Here is an 18,221-nt window from a genome sequence, read left to right as displayed (position 1 = left end):
GAGAGAGAGAGAAGAGCGAGAGAGGATGATATAGAGATAGAGAGCGAGATATGAGAGAGAGATAGATATATAAGATGAGGGAGTAGAGAGAGAGGTAATTAGGAGAGATAGAGAGAGGAAGGAGAAGATAAGAGAGAGAGAGGGAAGGAGGAAGAAATGAGAGATAGATATATATTTAATATAATATATAGAGAGGTAAGTATAAGAGAATAGATATATATGTAATTATAGAGAGATAGAATATATAATATATATAATAATAATATATATATAATATGTGTATATAGATATATAATATATATATATATAATATATATATTAATATATATATTAATATATATAAAATAAGTAATTATTATTGGTTTTGGTCTTTTCATGGCATTTGTTGACAAACACATAAACAGGAGTGACAACCTACATCCACAAGGTCATGATACCATCTGTTTTCATCATTATAGCTCTTACAATAAATGACTAAATTAGTTGACTTACATTGTCCGCCAGCCACAAACTTGATTCCCGCCCACCAGTTGAACATCAGGGGGCCGTGGTGGTAAATGTGAAGGAAGTCAGTGGCCTGTTCTTCTTCCTCAGGATGAGAAGAATTGCTCATAGAGAGGAGAGGAGACTGTTACAGTTTCAAATCTGCTCCTCAATTTCCCTGATTACGTAAAAAACATTTTTTTTAAAATACGCACCGTGCCCATGAGCTCTATGACCTTGGAGAAGAAGAAACCACCAGAAGGCTTTGCCATCTGGAGGAAGAAAAACAATGAGGACGTGGTGAGTTTACACAATAGTCATCAGTCTGTGGGTTGTTATTTTACTGCAAACGGATGCTCCACGTGTTGTAGTTGTAAAAGACCAAACGTCTGCACAAACACATCAAAAGGGATGAATGTATGCGAGGGACACTTGTTACCCTCACTGCCAGCGGGATGGCTGAGTGCTGTAATCTTACAGGCTGACAGGGTTAGCTGTAGTTTGAGAGCCAGGATGTGGGCCCAGGAAACTGGAAATTATAAACATCCCCACTTTAAAAAACAGAAACTGGAATACTTCAATTCATCACAGGTCATGCTGATCGGTTTCCTTAATAAAAACAGAAAACATAAAAAGGAGGACCAACCCCACCTAGAAGAACATGTAGAGGACAGGGCGGAACATGGCCAAAGTTGTAAACAATGAGAATGCCTTTGAGGTCGAGGGGTTCTCTGTGCGTCATGAAACGAGGGGACGGGCCCAGACCACACCAGAGGTTACAGCAGGGAAGATGAGAGCCCACCGGGACGGGGGAGTAGACCAGCAGCCACGGGTCCGTCCTCTGGTCTGGAACATACAACAATACAGGACAAATTAATACAAACATTACAGGACACATCTCTGGATAGAATTACACGTTTAAGAGCGGCCCGGATTTTAACTTTCAGCACTAATGTCTTGTTTTAGTCTCCACAGGAAACTCTCAGATGACCTGTTGTGTGTGTGTGTGTGTGTGTGAAATTAACCAAAAATCTGATTAAAAAACGTGTTTTGTCAGACAATGAAAGGGTCCTCCTTGTAATAATATATGATTTAAAAAGTGACATGGTGGCTAACCATGTGACAAGCCACAAAGCAGTCATTGTGAAGACAAACTGGGGAGCACATTTGCAGCTCCCACACAGAGACAGACACACACACACACACACACACACACACACCACACACACACACACACACACACACACACACACACACACACACACACACACACACAGGCTTGTTGTTTGGATTGAACTTTAGCCTATATGTAGGAAGAAATAATAATAATAATCATCATCATCATCATACCTCCATGTTCGACCATCTTCTGGTGAACCGACAGGACGCTTTGCCACGCAGAAGCCATCTGAAAACATAAAGAAAGTTAATAACCAAAATATTACAAAAAAAACACTCAAATATATTGTATTTAAACATATCTACTCACGGATATTGCGGACTTTGCTTCTGAGGGTTACACGGTAACAACTTCAGTGACCACCTATGGACACTATCCGGCAAATAAGTCTTAGCAAACTTCCCCTGACAGCACGCGCAGCAGCCGAACCCAGACTTACGCCCCTGCGATGAATGAATGAAAACAGGTTTGAGCGACCGGCCGCACCGGAAACAAAGAGGGTTAAATATTAACGTTAAAACACAAACTCACGGCACACGAGTAGCTACAGTGGAAAGACAGTGGAGGAAAAAGTACGGAGAAGATTTGAATCACTTCCTGATTGTCCTGATTTTTTCCTTTTTTTCATTTTTACAAATTCAACCTGTAGTTACATCATCCGCACAGCAGGGGGCGCTGTTTCCCGCCATTATGTGCACCGGTTTACAGTTTTATCATTTTACATTTGTTGCTCATATTTTCTGTTATTCTATGTTTTTTATCTTATATTTTTATTAAAATTAAAATAAAAGCACGCTCTAGACATACTAGTTTAGAGATGCAGATTTAGATTATTAATACAAAATAATACTAACTGTAAATAAATACTACTGTATTATTATAGATAAGGCTACCAAGCAGTATATAAAAAAAAAGCTGCAACATTAAAGTGACTTGCATCAATAATTATAATCCACTAATACGCCATTCTGCATAATAGAACTTCTACTAAGTAATTCATTTGATGCTAATATTTTTGAACTTTTTCATTTTGAATGCTTACTTGTAAGAGAGTATATTTAAGAAATAAAGAATTTAATGATCACGTGTCTCTTTTTTTGGCTGAATCTCAGCAAAACAGGGACCAGCCCTATAAACATGAAAGTGATGAAGTTACTGCCGCTGCTCTTACGAAAGGAATGGGAGCTGCTGGTAACATCTTTACCTCCAAGACCAAACATCTGATCCACTTCCTCGAATGTACAATGTATATCTCATGTTGTCTACGAGTACTGCAGCTTCACAACTGCTGGGTGAAGTAATGTAAAACAATGTCTCTCCTGTGCTTCCTGATAAGTAATTATTGAGCTTAGACTCTACACATCACTGATCTTAGACAGTCCTTCTCTTGTTAGCTAACACCACACAATGGGCCTCAGGTCACATGCAGGTAGTCTGTTTGTCATCTCTTAGGTCGGGGCACACAGTCTCCAGGACTGAATGTTCGAGGGACAGCTGGAAGATAATAATTGTAGAGTCTAAAGTCTCTCATTTGAGTCAAGATTAGGAGCACTTTATCTTAAATCAGCGGGCAGATATTGAACATGTTTTCATACTTATGGTTCAGTGGGTTCATGCCACCTGCATAGACTGGCTGAGATTGGCAGTATTTGGTAGATCTAGTATAGTGCGTCTAGTGTAGGATAATTACTCCAAGAGAAAGACGGACCTTCAGAATAGATGGTGACTCACACTGTGACTACGTCTCTGTAATCCGACTGTATAGCTCACCCTTTGTTCTACTTGGCCAAACTCCAATAAATCTACAGCGGAAGATGTCGAGTTTGCTTCTTTGGTTTCCGTCACTCTGCTCATAAAGATTTCCTTCACACTTTCCCGACCACACGGTCCCAGAAGCAGGAAAGTTATCTTGCTACGTTTTCCTTAAAACCAACATTTGATGTATGTTTATAATTATCATGAGATGCAACCTGTTTAAGAGAGTAATGCAAACCTGTCCTGCTCCAGCAAGTGCCTGGCATAGCACAACAACACTTTATAAGAGTAATCCAGAACAAAAAGAAAACTGAAAATAGCAAGATTACATTGTTGAATGTATTAAACTAAAGCAGTCCTTAGAGTTAGCTTAACCATGTCATGTGATACGCTACTTCAGTACACTTTGAGAACAAATATTACTGGGACCACTACAGAGAAGTGAACATTTAATAAGCGGAAATTGACATTATAGACATCACTGTAAGAATTTGGCAAATTGAACGTACACCAGCCATATACTAGGGCTTCAACCTAGTCTTGTAAACATGTATTTGACACTAAGAACACAAATCCTTCACATAAATTGTACAAGTTTATAAAAAATGTTCAAGTGTGACTGTATCTGTCTGATATTTGATGATGAAAAACGTTCGGCATGTTGTTCCCTCTAGTGGACACTAGTGAGTACTGCAGACAGGACAAAGATCCCTCATGTCGACAACACTTTGTCAGCTCCTCCTAAAGCCTCGATGTGTTTGTGTAACACTTTCACCGCCGCAGCTTATTTCTGCTTCTTCTTGTTAAGGTAGCTCTGATAATAGAAGTTACTGAAGAGGACCACGAGGGAGAGGCAGTAAACCAAACACCACCGCGTTCATGGAGTCGGGGAAGTTGCAGTCTGTAAACAGGTTGTAGCCCGAGTGCAGGAGGAACAGCACAAACTGCACCTGAGGGGAAAAGATCAGATAAGCTTCCTTCACAAAAACATATAAGTATAGTCACATTCTTCTCATACTGAGCAGGAGATCACTCACCAGCTGCAGAGACGTCAGGTATCTCTTCCACCACAGGTACTTCTGCATGTGAGGGCCGATGGCAGCCAGGCCGTAGTAAGAATACATGACGATGTGAACGAAGGTGTTGAGCAGGCCGATGAAGAACGCTGCAGGACATAAAGAGAGGAATGCATTCAGAGCTGCAGTGGGAAATAAGCGGTTTCATTCATTCGTAAGGATAGTCCTGATAGAGATTGAGTGAGGTATGTTAGGTATGAGGTGACGCAGCAGACACACAGGGGAATGACATGTAAATAAGATAATAGGGTTGAGTATTACAGTTGAGCATTTCAGCCTCATGAGACGCCACACAGGGTGTATCCATACACAGTTTACAGTGGCTCAAATGATGCATGTGACACATTCAAATGCAGACCCCACTGTTCAGATTGCATAAAGAAAATTCACTATTTTATTTTATTTTATACATCTGGTGGTGTGTTCTTTATACTATGACTGTTTTCCAAAAAAAATCTTAATCGTAACCAATACTCACATTGTCCACCAGCCACATACTTGACGCCCGCCCACCAGTTGAAGATCATAGTGCCGTGGTGGTAAATGTGAAGGAACGTCAGCTGGCTGTTCTTCTTCCTCAGGATGAAGAAGATCTGCTCATAGAGAGGAGACTGTTACAGTTTCAACTCTGCTCTTCAATTTCACTGATAGTTCAAATATTTATTAATTAAATAATACGCACCGTGTCACTGAGCTCTATGACCTTGGAGAAGAAGAACCACCAGCAGGCTTTGGCCATCTGGAGGAAGAAAACAATGTCACATGATTACATTAATAAAAAAGGTAAATGCATGTTTATCTCTCAAATTGCACTCATTCATTTACTGCAACTGATGCTCCACGTGTAGTTGTAAAAGACCAAACGTCTGCACAAACACGTCAAAAGGGACTGAATGTATGCGAGACACTTGCTTACCCTCACTGCCAGCGGGCTGGTGCTGTAATCTACAGGCTGACAGAGGTAGCTGTAGTTTGAGAGCCAGGATGTGACCAGGAACTGGGAAATATTCATACAATTACTTTATGAAATGAAACACCACCTTATATCACAAAACAGAACGTTTGATCTGGTTTCCTTAATAAAAACAGAACATAAAAGGAGGACCAACACACCTCGTAGAACATGTAGCAGGACAGGGCGACCATGGCAAAGTTGTAAACAATGAGAACGCCTTTGAGGTCGAGGGGTTCTCTGTGCTTCATGAGACGAGGGCCGGCCCAGACCACACAGAGGTACAGCAGGAAGATGAGCGCCACCGGGACGGGGGAGTAGACCAGCAGCCACGGGTCCGTCCTCTGGTCTGGAACATACAACAATACAGGACAAATTAATACAAACATTACAGGACACATCTCTGGGTAGAATTACACGTTTGTCTTGCAGATTGTCTTGTTCCAGTTTAGCTGAGAGGACATGATGTGTGTGTGTGTAGTTTTGTGAATGAAAACGTCTCAAAATAACACATACAACATACCTTAGTTCACATACTACACCAATTCCCTTTCTACCTCTGTATTAGCATCTGGAGTGATCCTAAATGTCCTGACATAAGGCTTAGTTTAAGTCAGTCGTGCCCTTTTCACAGGCGCATGTCACTCCTTGTCCCCTCCGCGATATGCTAAGGGTCTCAGAAAGCTGAGTTTACATTGGGAGACCTTCTCAAGTCCAGCGCTGTTATTCAGGCCTTCACCCAGCTGTGCCTACAGACGCTGTGCTTTCACAACCAGATTAAGTATATTCAATATTATACATCATTGTTATTTTACAACACTTTCATCTTGTACACATTGTACTTGCTGGATAATAATACTACAACACTCCTGTGTGCGTGTGCACCACTGTAACAAGAGAATATAACCATGTGACAAGCCACAAAGCAGTCATTGTGAGGACAAACTGGGGAGCACATCTGCAGCTCCCACACACGCACGCACACCACACCACACACACACACGGGCTTGTTGTTTGGACTCTGGATTTTAGTTTGCTGTAAAACTAAAGCAAAATTAAATATGTGTATGCAGGAAAAATATAAATCCTCATCATCATACCTCCATTGCCAACTATCCTGTCGTGAAAAGAGAGGAGACTTTGCCACAAAGAAGCCATCTGGAAACATAAAGAAAGTTATTCACCAAAAGAAGAAAAGACATTTAGCATTTAAAGATTAATAAAACATCTACCGTACTCACTAAAGCACACCTTGAAGCTGGTGTTTCAATATTACACTTCTGTGACCACGTGGGATAACCTGTAGACACTATCTGGCAAGTAAGTTAAGTAATAGCAAAGTTCATATGCAGATTGTGTGCGATGAATGAATGAATGACAGACCGGAGCGACCAGCCGCACCAGAAACTCAGCTGCTGCTCGACTTCACTGAATATCAGTAAACTAATAATCCTCACACACAGGTGGCGTTGTCTCCAACCCACGCAACTATGTCTGTGGAGAAAGGACTGAAGATATGAATCACTTCCTGTTTGTCCTGATTTTATTCGAACAGGATTGGTTGTTATATTTTCAGCGCAGCAGGGGGGCGCTGTTTCTTTCACTGTTCATTTGTAAATAAACTGTTTATACTCAAGTAAAAGTACTGCATTCAAGTATTACATCACAATAAACCCAAGGTACTTATTATACATTTCAGAATATATAATACTAATATATTGGATTTTAATCTTTTAATTTAATATATTTATGCAATGTTAATGTTGGAGCTGGTAAAGACTTGCTTTACACACGGCTGTGCAGCTTAATCTATAATAATAATAATAATAATAATAATAATAATAATAATAGTATATTATTTGTTGATATTTGTAATAATAATTTGAATATGTAAAGTAACAAGTTTTAATTTATCAAAATAAAATAAAAACATATCTACCTCTGAGCTGCAGTGGAGAAGAACAATTTAAAATGGAAATAACTCAAAATTGTACTTAATAAATGTACTTTACACCACTTTATATGTCCTGGTTTATTTTCTGATACTAAATCTTGATTGGAGGATTAAAAGCAGTAGCATGAAAACATTTTTTTATTGTGGAAATAAACACGACAGCCATCTTACATACTGCTTGTAAAACATGACAATATAGTGATAAAAACATTATCTATGAGGTCATAAACAACAAGTGATTCAATAAAAGTCCCTACAGGAACATCAAAGGAGCAATTTACTTCATTTAATTACAATTTAAAAAGTGATGCGAGCACAATAACGCTTTAATGTGGTAACAACACTGCAGGGCTGATGCTTTGAAAATAAATCACACGTGCACGAGACTTTCACGCGGCACCATCAAGCTTCCTGTTTGACGGTGTTGAAGAAGGAGCTGAGGGAGAGCTGTCTGCTGCCGCCGTCAGCTGCACTCAGTTTGGGCTTTTTTGATGCTTGTGGTTTCTTGTCATTCTTCGTGGCGGCGTGCTTCTGCCTCTTCCCATCCTAAGTGGGACACGTAGAAACACATGATTAAAGACTTTGAACTATAATCATGTGTTGTATATCAATGAATATATAGAGGAGTTTACTTGCCTTAGAGGTTTGTTCTTTTTCAGCGTCCACAGAATCATAAAGCTTCACAATCTGCAGGAGAGTAAACATCTGATTCATTCAGACTTCACATCAGCGGTTGTGCAAACTCACTTACTCCTTTTACTACAACTACAACTGCCCTTCACATTCTCTGAAACTCAATATAAAAACCTTTTTCACTCCTGTGGACACAGCAGCTTCCTGCAGAGCGGACCTGCTGAGCCACTGGACCTTTTCAGTCTGAGTGTGTGTGTCAGCGTCCTTCACACACACACTGTGAACCATGTATGTCTGGTGGATGTGGGAGAAGATGTGAACCACCTGCAAACAGCCAATCGATGATCCATCAGAAGGTTGTTACACAGCTGCAGAAAGACTTGCATTATAAGAGTTTGCATGTATATATATATATATATATATATATATATATATATATATATATATATATATATATATATATATATATATATATATATATACACACACACACACACACACACACTAAACATCAAGCTGACCTCTCCCACATACTGGAGGAGGCTCTCTGTCAGATGTGTTCCCAGTATCTCACTGATCTGAGCACACAGAGCCCTCTTCTGTTTCATCTCTGAGCTCTTCTCCTCCAGCAGAAGACTCGGAAACTCCCATAAACCTGCCAGCAAACCTGTTCACACACACACACACACACACACACACACACACACACACACACACACAAAACAGCATTTCTGATAATCAGGCTGAAGACGACTTCATTTTGCAGCCGACTCCCCCACCGGCGCGACACACCGACCTTTGCTTGGCCTCTGTGTGAGCAGGAACTCGCCCTCTCCCCGCTCTCCAGGTCGGATCACCACACAGGTGAGAGTTCTCTCCACTCGTGGCGGCTTCTTTGCCGGCTTCCTGGGGAAGTTCTGAACACCCAGCTCATCGTCCCAGGGCTCCGAGGGACACAGGGGACATGTCCCGCTGTTCACTGAGGCAGAGGAGGAAGAACTTTAATATAATATCATGACTACGTGAAGTGCTGAGAGGTCTGAGGGAGAGGAGAGGAAACTTACTACAGTCTTCTATATCAGGCGGCATGGACGGCTTCCTGTCCTGCTTCCCTAAGAGCTTCCTGCAGTTTTTCTCTTGTTTGACATGAACCTGCACATTGTGTTATATTAAACATCGTGTACACTGGGAAGTAGACAACCTTTATATACAGCTCTTCTGCATTTAAAAAATAAAGCAAACCCTAACCATGGCAGTAGTTCAGCATGTCGGATCCTTTTTACCTTGCGGAAAGAGTGGCAGTGAGACCGTATGGGACACTGGCTGCACTGTGGGCCCTTTGGGCTGCAGACCCGTGCTCCCAGCTCCATCATGGCTTGGTTGAAGTCCCCGGGCCTCTCAGGGTCCACCAGTGTGTTGGCTAAACTCCTGAAAATCAAGAATGAAAAAGCTGGAATCACAGCATATTTATTTTAGCAATTCATCACTCCTGAAGGAATGAATGTTTGGACTGTATCTGGAGTCGTCTTAGTTTACAAAGACGGACTTAAGTTTTAACTATTTCTATAGCAGCTTAGTAAAAATGTTCCTAATGAGGTTATGTTCTTAAATCGCTAGTTTCAAGTCTTCCTACGTTTATGTCTCTTTATTTTCACGTGACTACACCTTCTTCTTTTATACAGTCTATTGGTGAGATTAAGTCACGTCAGGTTCCCTGGAGTTTAATCTCACCATAGTGCTTGTGTTACTGCAGGACTCGTGCTGTCAGCGCCGATGGCCCTCAGGCGACACAACACCCGGATCAAATTGCCATCCACGGCTCCAGTTACCTAGGCAACAGAGATCTTTTCAGTCATGAGATAAAACGAAGCATTAAAGCGAAAGAGTTCACAGAAACACACCTGACCCAGTGCAATGGAGCCTACAGCTGCAGCAGTGTAGCGACCCACTCCAGGCAGCTGCTTCAGCAGACTGTCCACGGTGCGAGGCATCTGCCCCTCCAGCTCTGACACCACCTACAACAGACACACGAGCTGCAATCAACAACCTGCACCGCAATATTTCACACCAAGTCATTATTACAGGCACTTTTAAGAGTTACGTCATTTCATAAATATTTGCACTGAGCCACAAGTTTAGAGCAAATGAAGAATACAAGAGAAATGTTTCATTTACAGAACACAGCACAGACCTTTTGCGCTCCTTCATGCAGTCGTTTTCCTCTGGAGTAGTAGCCCAGACCCGCCCACATCTGGTTCACCTCCTACACATAAAAGAAATCTAGAAATGTCATTTTAAAATCAATACCATTTCAAAATCACATCATCGTCAGTCACGGCTTTTAGTAATCACCTCGAGCGTAGTAGCTGCAAGATCCTGCACCGTGGGCCACCGCTGGAACACGAGTGGAGTTTAAATGACACATAATGCATGTAATATATATATCATAATAATACATTTAACTCACTTCAAAAGTTGCTCTTATGTCACTGATTAGCAACAACATTGATTTTGATGCATTTTAATTTTCTGTGTAGTGTCAGATATAAAAAACAACTCCAATTTATAACCTTTTTGAGGACAAAAACGTCATTATCCTATGAAAACACTATATATTAATATGATTTTCCACTTTCACTGAGTAGAAATGTGAGTCCTAATCATAACTAACAAACATTCAATTCATTTTCAGAATTTTTAACATTTAAATGCCAGTTAAATAATGCTCTCGGTCGAGAGCCTGATTTAATTTACATTGCCCTTGAGGGTCTGAGAGGCTTATTACAGGAGCTGAGGTCGAAAATAAATTATGCAATATGTTTTATCCCTGCCAGAATGATTGAAAAATTAAAACAATTAAAATAATGTCCCTAGTGAAGCACGAGGGTTAATATATTACAAGGACTCCACAGTGATGATCCTCTCAAAGACGCCCACCTTCATCCATTTGTTGTAATAGTCTATTACTGTGGCAACTTGGGTCTGTTGCAGCATGATTTCTGATACCCACACTGAAAATAAAAGAGGAAGCAGTCAGATAAAGAGCGTCAGCAGCAGTTTATGATGTGTAATTTAGAAAAATAAAAACCTGCATATGTCCTGATGTTGAGGTCTGACTCTGTCACAGCCTGAAAAACAAAATAAGGATCGAGTCAGTTATATAAGTCGGCAGTCATCAAAGGTCGGGCAGTGGATTCTTTGTGCAATATTTGGGAATTTAGATATATATATATATATCTTTATCTATGTTTCATAATGAAACATGTCTCTAACAACCAAACAAATGTATTAAAAAAGACGAAAGAAAGGTTTCCCTTTACCAGAGTCCTCCACGGCAGCTCTCTCTTCTCCTTGTCGTACCAGTCGAGGAGCTGAGACCGCAGCAGCACAACGTCGGCAGGATCATGGAAAGTGTGGTGTGTGGACGGGGACGAGGCATTCGTGCTTTCCTCTGGAAGAACAGAAACATTCTTCAAACTAAACAGACAGAAGGTTTCACTTCCTGCATCATTATCTCCTCACCTGTCAACCCAAATCTTTATGGATGGAGGTCTGTGACCTAATGAGTATCAATTTAAGGGGCCTTGACATGAAAAAGGACGAGGACCACTGTCCTAGTTCATGACTGCTTTATAAAGCTCCATTTAAAATAATTCTGAATGTATTCCCTGTTAAAGTATGAACTTTAATATCATACATGAACCCACAGGACTAATGGAGTCATTTCTGAGGCTGTACACTTTACTACTTAGTTGAATGAAAATCTTTACAACATTGTTTTAAACTAAAATGCAGAACTTTGCACATTTCAAGTGCAGTATTTAATAAGTGGCTGTTGTATTGGATTATCTCATCCCATAAATCTCATGCAGACTCTCGGATGTTTGCAGACACAGACACACACACACACACACACACACACACACAGTGTGCAGGTTCATATCCAAAGTCTTTTAACATAATAAGTTAACTACCTTCTTTCACGGCTGTCTTTGTCCTCTTCCGCTTTGGTGTTGCAGTTTCTACCATCTCTACTTCGGCTCTCTTTGCTTTGAGCATCGCTGATCGCAACCTGCTCATTTCCAAACACCGCATGTAGTGATTTATATCATATAATGTTCTCTTCAAACAGCACGAGCACTCTTGTTTACTTCAATAAGACTCCCGCCACGTCCAGTCGCTGCTCGTCCAATCCGCTGCGAGGAAACGGAGGACGTGCGTATGACGTCATCGCCGGTGGGCGGGTCAAAAACGAGATTACGCAAAAGCGTAACTTCTCTCACTTCTTTTATATTAAGACTGAAGACTTTTCTGTTTGCCTCTGCCTTTTATTAAATCAATTAGTTATTTATTTCTTACACAGCACTGTGACTTTTATTCTTATATTTATTTTATTTATATTCTCCTGACTCTTTTTAATTATAATCAAATGTCTTTTTATAATGCTTTTCTTTTGCTCTATTGATGCTTTTAATGTTTTTTTGTAAAGCACTTTAACTTAAAACTGAGCACAGATAATAACATAGTGTGACTTTACATTAAATCCCATGTAAAGTTCAATTTGATCACTTTTTTTATAATAATTCCACAAAAGAAAAATGGTGGACAGCAAATTAAGAATTAAACGGTCTTTTAATAACATGCAAACAGAATTTACATAAATGTTCTAGTTCATTCATCTTCATTATTTGAATTATTTGTCCGCACTGTCAGCCTTCAGAGTTGTCACCATCCAAAACTGCAATGCAAAGATTGACAAGAAAACAAAAACAAACAATTATTCTCACATAGTACGGACAACTGAGGAAAATGACAAACATATTCTAATAACAATCATCACCTTCAGTTATGTTAACCTTGTTAGAGAGCAGGATTTCTGCTTCTCTTTCATCCATATTCATGTGCAAAGTGTCAGCTTGGTGCTGTAGAAAGACGGAGATTAAATATGTTAGTATTTCCTTCCAGTAGCTTCACATTGACCTTTTCACTTGACCTTTAAGTTATTAAAGCTTACCATAAAGGCTGCAAACAGCGTGCTGCCGATGCCTCTCTGCACATGTTCCTTAATAACTGGGTGTGAGAGGACAAAGTGCTACGCAGAGATGAAAGCATTAGTGTGCAGTAAGTGTGCATGCATATATCCAGTGTGTGTGTGTCTGATAGCATGTACGTACCTCCAAGGCCAGACTGGCTTGTATTTGTGCATCAGTGTGCTCTCTGTTGCCCATCGCGTACAGAAGACGTTGGATCACTCCGAGAGAGAGAAGCTCAAGAGAAACGTCTCGACTGTCCTCGGCCAGCAGCCTTCAACACACTCAACACCATTAAAATGTATCCTGACTGTACGACAGCAGCTAAAACTATTACACTGAGATCATTAATGTCATTACAGCTATATACTAGTAATATAGTATTTAAATATCACTTTATAAAAAGAGCATCACATTTTCTCACAATGTTTGTTGTGTAATAAAACATTTATTACATTATGTCTAGTTATAATGAAGTATTATTACACACCGTATAGTTTTAGCTGCAGCAGCTTGTTGCACAAACATACGCAGCGATCCTGTCATCTTCATTATCTCAGACTCTGATGGGATTGTATGTATCAACAATGTTAAGGTAACTTGTTAAAATGACAACATGGGTCACGTTATGTCAAAAAGTTGTCTAAATGTTAGCACCTTGATGGGTTTAGGTAGGTGGAAAATTATGTATTTGTTTCAGAAATTGCAGATATATAAGCATAACTTGTGTAATCCTAAAGGAAATGTACTTCCTGTCACTGATCAGCCTAAAATGGTCACTTGGGGAAAAAAATACAACACAATTAAACACCAAAGTGTCACCTTCCACATTCTGGTGCTGCTGCACTTCTTCTCTAACAGGCCTCAGCAGAGCCAACAGTCCAGTGAGCAGCAGCGGCCTCACATCATAACACCTCAGGTCTAAAATCAGATTTATCGCTGCCAGAAACATACAGAGAGAAGAATATATTAAAAGGTGATCTTCATTCATATTAGCCACAATGGCCAGTGGATTCATCTGTCAAAGCAAGTTACATCATATAAATAAAAAACAACAACTCATCATCCACGGTAAAAATGCACCATCATGTGGTTTTTAACTTACCTTCATCCTGAACCTCCAGGTGCAGGGACCGGAGCATATTCAGCAGAGGCTCTACGATGCTGTGATGAGCTGTTTTCATTTTGGACTGTGAGAGAGGACAGTGAGAGAACTTAAACATACACATCTGTTCTTCAGAAACCTGGTTAAGTATAGGTCAATAAGGTCAAAGCGAGTGTGAGCAAGGAAGAGGGCACGTGCATGCTCTGAGAACGATGAAAATACATGCTTGCATTTACCTGCATGGTGTGTAAGGTGTGCAGGACCAGCTGCTGGGTCTGAGGGGAGGTACAGGTCAAGAGAGCAATCAGACCTTTGTAGATTTGGTTTTGATATTTGGGGTTTCCATGCGACAGGGACTCCAGGAGGGCCCATGCTGCCTCTTGAGTTTCATCTGTGTTTGACTTAGCCAGGCACTCTGTTACGGCTTTCACACCTGCAAGAATGTAAAATAAATAGAGAGGGCAACGATGATATGGCCTCTACAGTGTTGCACAAATGATCCAAATGGTACATTTAAAATATATATAAACCACAAAGAAAAGGGGTTTTGAAAAGCAGCGTGTCTGCATGGCAAATACAGCTACTGTATGCATTGCATTGATCATATGTGTAGTGTATGAAGACGTTTGCATGTATTCCAGGAGAAGTCTTTATGAAATGTACCTTGGCTTTCACAGATAACTTCTTTGTACTTGCGACCAGCATTTGAGACGGTGCGCAGAAGACGGAGGGCCTCGGCCTTCTCCGCCTCTTTGCTCTGAGAGTGGCTCAAGATGTCCAGGAGAGTGAGGACACCTCCGTCCTCCAGGAACTCCATCAGGTACTGATCACTGAGGAAAGTGAAGACAAATGGGTCAAAAAACGAAAACTACAGAATGAGCCACAGATACAGGAGTTTACAGATTATGATGCAGCGTTTCATCTCACTCACTGGCTTGATGCAGAGAGGAAAATCCCAATTGCTTTAAGCTGCAGTCCCAAGAACGTCCCAAACATGTATCTGAGTCAGTGAAGGAATATTAGTAAATAATCATCCAGAACAGGAAACAGGAGAAGGCCTACTCAAAACTTTAGATTCATGTATGCATGATTTACCATGATGTAGTTGAATGTGTGCATATATGCAGTAAAAAAGTTTATTGACATGGGTTTATGTGGCATTAGGCTGCAACTAACAATTATTTTAATTATTGATTAATCTACCGATTATTTTTAATTAATTGTTTGGTCTATAAAATGTCCAGAAATAGTAAACAAAGTGCATCCCAGTTTCCAAAAGTCTTCAAATGTTTTGTTTTGTCAGTCCAAAACCCAAAGATATTTAGTTTAATATGATATAAATCAGAGAAAAGCAGGAAATCTTCACATTTCAGACGCTGAAATAATAATATTTTTTGCATTACGTTTACATTAATTGATTCCCAAAATAGTTGATTATTATTTTTCTGTTGATCAACTTGTGGATTAGTCAACTAATCGTTGCATCTCTAAGCAGCTTCACTTCCTCTTCCTCTTGTGACTTATAAAGTTAATAAGTATATATTGAGTTGCACACAGGGACAACAGCAGTGGTGCATAAAACATGCAATACAGTCTACAGAATAAATACACGACAGACTATAATTCAGAACTTCATTTGTGAAACGTGAAAGGATATCTATGAAATGTAAGTTGCAGCATCGCGAGCAATCGTTTACCTATATAGTAAATGTTGTTAAATATGTTGTTTGTATAGACCTTTTTAAATGTCATGCATGCGCCCCAAGTCAGCCGTGTGTGTGTGTGTGTGTGTGCGTGTGCGTGTGTGTGTACAAACGCCTGAACATGAGAAGGATACGTGAGTCTCATCCAGGTGGTGAGTCGAGCCAGGAAGAGACTTGCAACCTGTGCAAACTCCAGCTCGAGCTCATGAAAAGTCTTCCCTGTGTTGTGAGTCAGGAAGGTGTTCAACATGCGGCTGCGGACCGTCCTGTCACCACGATCCCACTCCCGGAGAAGACTGAGCACTTTGCCGATATTCTCCGGTTCTTCCTGCGTTGACATCATCGTGTCTGTCGCCAAATGAAGTTAACGCTTTGAATTGCTCCAAGAACCAGAACCAGCTTTCTTAAATAGCTATAAATAACCTAATTCGTCAAAAAAATAAAATAATTTGATTTGCTCGTAATCTTCCTCCTCTAGTTCAGACGACTTTGTTTTTGACAGTTTGTTGACAGTCGCTTGGCAACGTCCCCACAATCTCTGGCTCCTCTGAGTTTGCAGCCAAAGAATTGATCAACACTGATATTAATCATTTTTAAAAGTATGCTTTTACAGCATGTTTCATTTATATACAGTGCTGCCGTACAGTCTGCTCAAGTTATGGTGTGCAGTGTGACATTGCATTTAAAAAGAGTGTTGCATAAACCAATGAAGATCAGTTCACGTGGTGAACAAAGTTAAGATATGTGGACAGAGTTTTAATAAGTACTCAGATCTTGTAAGTCAGGGGTGTAACTGCTATTTCAAAATGTATAATAACTACGGCTCATCAGCATATAAAGAGACGTTACAGCGATAGATAATGAACTGCTTAACACACACTTTGTGTTACTGGACATTTCTGATGATGGAAAGTTTAAACATTTTAAAAAGTGTTTCTTTGACAGTGACACAGCGTTCAATAAAGACACATAACTTGTGTCTTTGAAGTTTGAATGTAGACGTGAGTGTGTGTTAGTGGTTTGACTCTTAAAACCAACACTGCTGATAACCTGGTGTTCTTATCGCCATGAACTATCGTTATTAAACAGTTCATGTAGAGGTTATACGCGTCTTACAGAGCACTTCAATTGGAAATGCCACAAATGATTGAAATAGCTGAAATACCAGAAGCTAGCAGGTACGAGACACACACACACACACACACACACACACACACACACACACACACACACACACACACACACACACACACACACACACTTAATGAAAAACATCTCCATCTTCTGGCAGGATGTTTCTAATGTTTAAAGTAATAATGGCTATAATACTTAATAATATTAACATTTTGCCCCCTTAACTATCGCTTTTTGTTATACAATGTGTATATATGCAACTGGCTGCATATATGAATGAATGGCTAGGTATGTATGTATGTATATTAATTTACCCCCCCCCCCCCCCCCAGTATGACACACACAAATTAGGAACATGTGTATGTATGAAATAAATAAGATCATATGTTATAGTAAAATGTAAGATGCGAAAAGAAGAGAAATAAACTCATATAAAGCAGGTAAAGTAAAGGAAATAACCTAATATATAACCAAATAAGATGCAGATAAAGCAGATACAATAACAACAGCAGGATTGAATTTAAAACAGATAAAAGCATGTGGAAGTGCATATATAAATACTAAAATGATGATACGAAAACACCATAAAATAGCAATATAAAGAGGAAATATGAAGTGATGGGAGAAGGAAAAGTTTGAAGTGTAGGCCATGTTGTAAAAGTGAGTCTGTGTGAGCCACAGTGGATCTCTCACTGAGGGAAGTATAATGTACTTACTTTCCTCTACTGCTGAACGAACTTTGATCACAGTATTTTAGGGCCAAACATTTGCATGCAGTTGCTTCTTGGCTGTGTGAACACAGGCCTGTCTTACCACCAGGTGGAGGTAACCGGAACTGAACCCAGTGCAGACTCTGCTGGAGGTTTGCTGCCCTCCGCAGGCTGCTTCTCGGTAAATGTGTTTCTCTTTTTCCCCGAGATAAAGACGGATCATCTCGGTGTAGTGAAGAAACCCACAGTGCAACATAGTAAAGTACGGGACCATGTCGTAATACAACACCACACACACATCCCTGACCTGAGCTAAAGTGCTGTGTTTCTTGTATATAAATACACTATAATCTCCAGGATGTACTTTTAATCTGCCTAAATGCCATATAGAGGGTTGGCTCACGCGCACGGGGTGACACTTCATCTTTCCGGAGGAAACGCATATTAATCGCTACATTGTTTGCATTTTTAATAACATTTAAGACATTTCCAACCGATTGTTTTAC

The 18,221-nt window shown here is 40.1% G+C and overlaps 3 protein-coding genes and 1 pseudogene across 3 annotated transcripts; all 4 read right to left on the bottom strand.

Moving 5' to 3' along the window:
* The window catches only part of LOC115006741 (elongation of very long chain fatty acids protein 4-like), a 10,439-nt pseudogene extending 8,251 nt beyond the window's left edge, over positions 1-2,188 (bottom strand).
* A 1,409-nt stretch (positions 2,189-3,597) lies between these two features.
* On the bottom strand, positions 3,598-6,947 carry elovl8b (ELOVL fatty acid elongase 8b). Its single transcript, XM_029429183.1, is given in 9 exon segments — positions 3,598-4,280; positions 4,282-4,368; positions 4,456-4,583; positions 4,973-5,087; positions 5,177-5,233; positions 5,411-5,491; positions 5,608-5,795; positions 6,547-6,604; positions 6,688-6,947. Coding segments are annotated over 8 exon segments (792 nt in total). The 5' UTR covers positions 6,688-6,947; the 3' UTR covers positions 3,598-4,202.
* A 536-nt stretch (positions 6,948-7,483) lies between these two features.
* On the bottom strand, positions 7,484-12,195 carry mutyh (mutY DNA glycosylase). Its single transcript, XM_029429181.1, has 15 exons — positions 12,008-12,195; positions 11,354-11,484; positions 11,122-11,161; positions 10,971-11,044; positions 10,386-10,427; positions 10,225-10,296; positions 9,935-10,048; positions 9,765-9,862; positions 9,317-9,461; positions 9,098-9,185; positions 8,830-9,012; positions 8,555-8,700; positions 8,208-8,357; positions 8,037-8,087; positions 7,484-7,946 (listed from the first exon to the last, which is right to left on the bottom strand). The coding sequence occupies exons 1-15, from the start codon at positions 12,126-12,128 to the stop codon at positions 7,803-7,805; spliced, it is 1,599 nt and encodes a 532-aa protein (XP_029285041.1). The 5' UTR covers positions 12,129-12,195; the 3' UTR covers positions 7,484-7,802.
* A 451-nt stretch (positions 12,196-12,646) lies between these two features.
* armh1 (armadillo like helical domain containing 1) lies at positions 12,647-16,225 on the bottom strand. Its single transcript, XM_029429182.1, has 11 exons — positions 16,006-16,225; positions 15,100-15,168; positions 14,832-14,998; positions 14,405-14,601; positions 14,169-14,253; positions 13,886-14,002; positions 13,554-13,626; positions 13,208-13,337; positions 13,048-13,125; positions 12,874-12,955; positions 12,647-12,771 (listed from the first exon to the last, which is right to left on the bottom strand). The coding sequence occupies exons 1-11, from the start codon at positions 16,212-16,214 to the stop codon at positions 12,743-12,745; spliced, it is 1,236 nt and encodes a 411-aa protein (XP_029285042.1). The 5' UTR covers positions 16,215-16,225; the 3' UTR covers positions 12,647-12,742.
* Between the last annotated feature and the right edge of the window lie 1,996 nt (positions 16,226-18,221).

Source organism: Cottoperca gobio, chromosome 4, assembly GCF_900634415.1.
Source record: "Cottoperca gobio chromosome 4, fCotGob3.1, whole genome shotgun sequence".
In the NCBI taxonomy this organism is placed as follows: Eukaryota; Metazoa; Chordata; class Actinopteri; order Perciformes; family Bovichtidae; genus Cottoperca; species Cottoperca gobio.
The sequence above is the reverse complement of the archived record's forward strand: the minus strand, read 5'-3'. Positions and strand labels throughout refer to the sequence as shown.